The sequence below is a fragment of the Sinocyclocheilus grahami genome, unplaced genomic scaffold, assembly GCF_001515645.1.
Source record: "Sinocyclocheilus grahami isolate Dianchi unplaced genomic scaffold, SAMN03320097.WGS_v1.1 scaffold1913.1, whole genome shotgun sequence".
NCBI lineage: Eukaryota > Metazoa > Chordata > Actinopteri > Cypriniformes > Cyprinidae > Sinocyclocheilus > Sinocyclocheilus grahami.
In genome coordinates, this window is record NW_015507092.1 from 60,549 (window position 1) to 68,048 (window position 7,500).

Below are 7,500 nucleotides of genomic sequence, written 5' to 3' on the forward strand. Positions count from 1 at the left end.
GTGAGTGTGTGTGTGAGTGTGTGCGTGTGTGTATGTGTATGTGTGTGTGTGTGAGTGTGCGTGAGTGTGTGAGAGAGAGTGTGTGTGGATGTGTGTGTGTGTGAGTGAGTGTCCGTGTGCGTGTCCGTGTGTGCGTGTGCGTGAGTGCGCGTGTGTGAGAGAGAGTGTGTGTGGATGTGTGTGTGTGTGTGTGCATGTGTGTGTGTGTGTGTGAGTGTGCGTGAGTGTGTGTGTGTGTGTGTGTGTGTGGGTGTGTGTGTGTGAGTGTGTGTGTGTGTGTGTGTGTGTGTGTGAGTGAGTGTGTGTGAGAGTGAGTGTGTGTGAGAGTGAGTGCGTGTGTGTGTGAGTGTTTCAGTGTGTGTGTGTGTGTGTGTGAGTGTGTGTGAGTGAGTGCGTGTGTGTGTGTGTGAGTGTTTCAGTGTGGGTGTGTGTGTGTGTGACTGACTGACTGTATGAGAGTGAGTGTGAGAGTGTGTATAATGACAAAGGTATAACAGGTATTACAAGGAGAAGGTGACTTTTCAGGACATTACCCCATGTCCCCACTTTTCAAAACGCTTATAAATCACACAGAATGGAGTGTATTGAAAATCTGAAATAGCAGAAAGTCTCCTGTGAGGGGTAGGTTTAGGGGTAGGGTTGGTGTAGGGCAATAGAATATACGGTCTGTACAGTATAAAAACCATTACGCCTATGGAGAGTCCCCACTTTTCACAAATGTAAACCTGTGTGTGTGTGTGTTCGTCTGTGTTTACATAACTATACTTTGTCCCCAGAAGAGAGTTAAATCTAACAAAACCAGACAGTTGGCAAGAGTCAAACTATGGGAAAAATAAAAAACAGTTTTAAGAGATAAAGAGATTTTCAACAAACATTAAGTAAAATTAACATAAATGAATATGACACACTGTAACAGAATGTGCATTTAGCTGTTTATCACACTAATGAGCGCTGCTGTCAAGAGCATTAATGACAATGGATGAGTTTATCAAATCACCATTGATCCGTGAGCAGGATATTCCACTATAAGTATCTTATATTAAACCTCGGCCTGTGACATCATCAGCCCTGCAGCCAATCAGAACAGCAGGTGTGTGTGTGATTGACACGCCCACTTCTCCAATAAACTTCCTCCAAAAGAGACTTCAAATCCAAGACGAATTTCCAAAGTGAATTCAGACACAAACTGCCTGACTGAATAACAGAATGATGAAGGCCAAATACTGACTCTTATTATTAAAGGATATAGTGCAGTATAATGTGTGTGTGACGTGTGTGCCGGAAAGACGGATTCACACACTTCATGTACGGCATTAAAGGGTGTTGCATGCATCAGTTCAAAAGAAGTGAAATAAAAAGCGCCCATCCATTAAAAAAAAAAGTGTCTCACACGGCTCCGGGGGGGTGAACAAAGGCCTTCTGTAGCAAATCGATGCGTTTTTGTAAGAAATATATCCATATTCAAAACGTAATAATCACTTGAATCTAGCTTGCGCCAGCAGTTGTTCACAGAAGCAGTTCCGGGCGGATGACGTATGAGGTAAGCGCTGCGCATGCGCCGGTGAGTCTCGTGAAAACCAACGTTTGTTAACAGGAGCAAAGGAAGTAAAACCAGTCTCCTCTTGGCTTATATCCAAATCCTCCGACATTCTTCTTTACAAATCCTCGTTTTGTCCTTCTAATTAGTGACCGTTGTTTTGTTTTGATCTCTCCGCTGTGCTTCCGCGTTCGTTCCTTCTGAGCGGCGCATGCGCAGCGCTGACCTCATACGTCATCCGCCGGAGCTGCTTCTGTGTACAACAGTGAGCGCAAGCTAGATTCAAGTGATTATTACGTTCTGAATATGGATATTTTTCTTATAAAAACACATCGATTCGCTACAGAAGGCCTTTGTTCACCCCCCGGAGCCGTGTGAGGCACTTATTTTATTTGGATGGGCGCTTTTTATTTCACTTCTTTTGGACTGAAGCACTGCAACACACAGTCTGCAACATTGCAGTCTCATGTTAGAGCTTGGAATAGCCAGGACAATTTTTAATCTAACTCCGACTGGACTCATCTGAAAGAAGAAAGTCATATACACCTAGGATGGCTCTGGGGTGAGTAAAACACAGTCTAATTTTAATTTTTGGGTGAACTAACCCTTTAACAGTCTCAGCAGATCCTGTGACGTCACAACAAGCAGCCAATCACAGCGCAGCACTGAGGGTCTGTTTACGGCACTTCAGACGATCTTCCTCAAACGTGGCCTGAGGCTTTAGGATCGCTGCCAAACAGCAGAGTCACGCAACACAGCGCTGAAACATTGCATTCATTAGCTGCTACACATATATACACACACCTCGCTCTTCCTGCTGTTTGGAAATCTGTCTTTCCACTGGTTTCACACACATTCCTTCAGAGAGAACTAAACTCTGGATTGAAAAATTCATTTTTGTTTATTAGACTCTCTAAAAAAGAAAATCCTGATCGTTAGCAGGTGATTTTATCCAGAGCAATGTTGAAATGAATGTGATGGTGTTGACTGTCAGACGATCATCACATCACAGATCTCCAAACTCACCACAGCTTTTCTAGAGTCGCTGCTGAAGCTCGTGATGCTTCTAATAATCTCCTCCGTGTCTGTTTAACTTCATTAACGCTTCATTAACTCATTAACACATCTCATTAACGCTCACAGGGAGCCAGTGACGTGTCTGTGACTGAGCTTGCAGGATGATTTTCAGAAAGATGAAATAATCAAAGTTCAGCTGTAATTTCTGACAGTGAAGCTCAGACTCTGAACAAATAAATACAACCAGAAGTGATGATTACTGGCATATTAAAACAATAAAAGACGCACATGCTAATAACAAGAGCAGTCCTGTAAATGACCAACTAACCAGTCAGCAGGTTTAGAGCAGGTTGATGTTGTTTCTGGTCAAATATCAGTTGAATCTGTGTGATTCAGATGATCTGTATTTGATTTCTCTGCTTCAGTGCTTTGAACGGCTGACGACAATCTCATCTGACAGACTCTAACCATGATGTTGTGCCAACAAAGACTTCCACTCCATTACCTTCATGAGCAAACACTCGCTTGAACTTTCCTGCAGCCGATCCGTCCGTATTATTCACCCTTGAGGATCACTTCATTGCTCTTGCACTGAGAACTAGTCATATTCATACAGTACTATTCATAATTAAGTTCTGTAGTGTTGATGAGTCTGAATGATGATTTCACCCCCTTACAATTTAATACTGTAATAAAAAAATGTGTAATTTTAACATCTAATTCAATAATTAACTCAACATTAAATCATGGACTCAAAAAAATCGTCAACATGTTAATAAATTAAAAAGCATACTATTATTAAATTTCTAGAATGACAATTATTTTTAACCTAAAAACTATTTAGCCTATCGCATACTTATATAAATAACATTCAACACTTTCTTTCTCTTAGTTTAATAATAATAAATGCTGTATGCCATATTATGATCGTTGGTTATTTTGAGTTGCCATGGTAATTTGATGTGTTTTGTTTGTTGTGGAATCGCGTGGACACGGACGCGCCGCGGTTTCTCTCCACAGATTTGACACATCCTGAACACTCTTCTTGTTCTTCAAACACACAGAGGCCTGCGCTGACGTGCGAGTGACGTCTCCGGTTCCTGTGGCTGATCTGATCTCCTTCCTTCTTCAAGCTCCTGGTTCGTGCAGGATCAGCGTTTAGACGCGTCTTGCTCAAGCCGTTTCCTCTCAGGACTGCAGGCAGAGTTCATCCTGAAAAACTCTCTCCATTCAGGCCAAAGAGCGTCAGCCATGAAATACAGGCGACTGAAAATCGCAGTTAGAGTAAATGAAATATATGTGACCCTGGAGCACAAAACCAGTCATAAGGGTCAATTTTGTGAAATTGAGATGTATGCATCATCTGAAAGCTGAATAAATAGCTTTCCATTGATGTATGGTTTGTTAGGATCGGACAATATTTGGAAATCTGGAATCTGAGGGTGCAAAAAAATCTAAATATTGAGAAAATCATCTTTAAAATTGTTCAAATGAAGTTCTTAGCAATGCATATTACTAATCAAACATTAAGTTTTGATATATTTACGGTAGGAAATGTACAAAATATCTTCATGGAACATGATCTTTACTTAATATCCTAATGATTTTTGGCATAAAAGAGAAATGTATAATTGTGACCCATACAATGTATTGTTGGCTATTGCTACAAATATCCCCCAGCGACTCAACACTGCTTTTGTGCTGCAGGGACACATATGTGCTGCGGTAGGTCTGTGGGTGAGATGATGGACAGAGAGACACTGAGATCCGTCAAAGACTGCATAACGCTGTCTCAGGAAGACTAAGAGTGTCTGTGGTTTAAGTCACGCGAGAAGAACGATGAGAATGCTTTGGGTTCATGCCAGTTTCAATTTCCACACATTAAAAGTGAATGCATTAAAGATGAGATAGAATAGAACTGGTGAAGCCTTAAACATGATATAAAATCTGTCTGAGTTTCCAGAGGCATTATAAATTCAGTGAAAGTTAAATGTTTTCCAGAAGCATCATTATCTAAGTGTTTGCAGTGACAGAACTCACATGATCTGCCAGGACTGAGTTATTCTGCAATTCTCTCATTGATCTGTATATACTGATCATTTAATTAAAAAAAAAATGTATTTGAAAAAATGAATCACTGAAGATACAAGATGTTTTTCAGCTGATATAAAGTGTTTTTACACTTCAGTCAATAAATTAATCAATCAATAAGTAAGTAAATAAACAAATAATTTTAATATATGCTTTTTGATAAAACTTGTATCTTAAAACTGTCTATGTTTTCAGTAACTGTTAGCATGCAGCTCAAACAGAGATCATGGGTTCAGTTTCCAGCGAATAAATGAACTGTTAAAATGTGTTTCTGATAAAAGCATCTGCTAAATGCATAAATGTAAATGTTTTCCACAAATAACTCATTGAGCGTGCGTTAAATGAGCTTCTAATGGAAGTCACAGGTTCACGGCGCTCAGATCTCAAACCGATGATGAATCAGTGATGTCTGATGTGTTTCTATGATCTCTCTGCAGCACAGCTCTAATAATCACTGCTTATAATAATGCATGCACATGTAATCACTTCCATTTCTTTTATTTCTATTTGAGCATCAATATTTCTGATTTAGGATTCAGGTTTTTCCAAAGACGTCATTATTTCTTAAACTAAATTCTACATCAGTTATTAATGTCACACAGACACTTCAGAAGCAGCTCCTGACAGAAGTTTCCCAGCATTCCCTGCGTGTCTCACCTCTCACACCCTCTAGTGGTTTAGTTAGGCAAGCTCTTTTTTTTTACTGATGTATTTAATGATTTCACGTGTAATTAAAGTAATTCTTTAATTTAAAAGAATGTCTATGAACATGTTTTGACAGCTATGTAAGTCACCGTACAAACTACAGCATCAGTCCTTGAGTTTCATTCACACTGAACATACAGCAGCTGAACATCACAGACTCAAACCCACAAACCCAGATGACGGCAGCACGCGTGTGTGAGTGTGTGTGAGTGTGTGTGTGTGTGTGTGTGTGTGTGTGAGTGCGTGTGTGTGTGTGTGTGTGAGTGTGTGTGTGTGGAACACGTTCATGTATGTATTAACCAGCGCATGGCATTTACAATCACACACTTCAGTCTAAAGCAGATCATATGGCTCTTATACTCCACATCAATCCATGCAGAGATGATTCCTGATCACCATCAAACACTTCAGTCATTTATACACTAAACAGATCACTGCTAAAAAAAAACAATAAAGGTCTGAATGATTTCAGAATATAGAGCAATTACTCAATGGCATAGTCCAGTTTCAGAGCAAAGACTGTAAGACAGAATATCCCATAATGCTGTTCAGACATAAAAAAACATGTTGATTTTGTCAAATGTGAGCTGAACACTCATCAAGACTTTTGCTGTGAGGTGTGATATAAAGTCTCCTTCAGATCAGTGCAAACACACACATGGAGCATCTCAGGTGTCGGAGCGACACACACACATGCACATACACACACACACACACACACACACACACTCTCTCTCTCTCTCTCTCACACACACACACACACACTCTCTCTCTCTCACACACACACACACACACACTCTCTCTCTCTCTCTCTCACACACACACACACACACTCTCTCTCTCTCACACACACACACACACACACTCTCTCTCTCTCTCTCTCACACACACACACACACACTCTCTCTCTCTCACACACACACACACACACACTCTCTCTCTCTCTCTCTCACACACACACACACACACTCTCTCTCTCACACACACACACACACACACTCACCGCTGAAGAAGCTCTTGACCCGCAGGTAGCTGACGCTCAGGCGCAGGACAGACAGTTTGTCCAGTTTGGAGATGATCTCGGGGGAGAAGGGCAGCAGGCTGGCCAGTCGCTCCAGCTCAGTGTTCAGACGGTCACGGTGCCGCTTCGACGGGTTCGATTTCTCCGTCACTGCTGCTGGTTTTCTGCTGGACAAAACAACAGCGTTATGAAGCAACAATGAGCCAGAATCAACTGAGCTCAAGCCTCAGAGATCAAACCACAACACGTCTGACGCATTCACAGAAAACACACTTTAGTCTGGATTCAGCTCCATACAGAACGACAGAAAAACTGAAAAACATGTACTCTTTACATTACACACAGCCAGTGACAACACTACAAATACTCATATCTGACCTGCAATATATTCAGTGACACAAAAAACTATTATTCTATTATTATGTGACGGTCTGTAACATCATTCACTCAATATTACTAATGATCATTTAATAAAACACTGAGAAAATTCACAGGGCCAGAGACAAATTCTTATTCTACCCCGAAATTATGATATTACAACCAGTGGCTTTCTAAAAATTAATGAGTAATAATCACTAATTGCCAGGCTTGGTTCATGAGGGTTAAAGGTGGATATTCAGTCAAATATTCAGTGATGTTCTTCATCTCGCTGCACACTGAACACATGAATTCACTCGATTCACGAGGCCAAATAAATACATAAATAAATGAACGCTCTCACACCGCACTGACCCTTGACCCCGAGGACCGGTCACTTTATCTGAGATGAAGAAACTCAAATCCAGTAACAAACACAGCAGCAGGTGCGTCTGACTGCCGTTCATTCACAAACAGTTCCAGCGTGAGTGATTATATTCAACATCAAGCCTCATCTCAGGACGGGTATGAGTCTGCAGCAGGTTTAAAATCTTCGGAGGTTTTATCAATGTTTCTTTGCTGCATTCTGGTCTCAATATTGACTGATTTGATCTATTTTCCAATCATATCGAACTCTAAACAGCTTGACTCACTTTCTCTTATGTTGATCTTTAGTGTTACATAAGCGGTTCATTATTTTATTGCTGCATTGAAACCACATTATTATTATTGTTGTTGTTGTTGTTGATGATATTGTTAAGCGAAGAGTTTC

At 40.7% G+C, this 7,500-nt stretch overlaps 1 protein-coding gene across 1 annotated transcript in view; it reads right to left on the reverse strand.

Moving 5' to 3' along the window:
* Window positions 1–7,500, reverse strand: part of LOC107573290 (aryl hydrocarbon receptor repressor-like) — a 23,002-nt gene that overhangs the window by 14,979 nt on the left and 523 nt on the right. Inside the window, exon 3 of the mRNA XM_016259715.1 lies at window positions 6,354–6,535. Within this exon, the coding sequence (XP_016115201.1) occupies window positions 6,354–6,535 (182 nt within the window). The remainder of the gene's footprint in view (window positions 1–6,353; window positions 6,536–7,500) is intronic.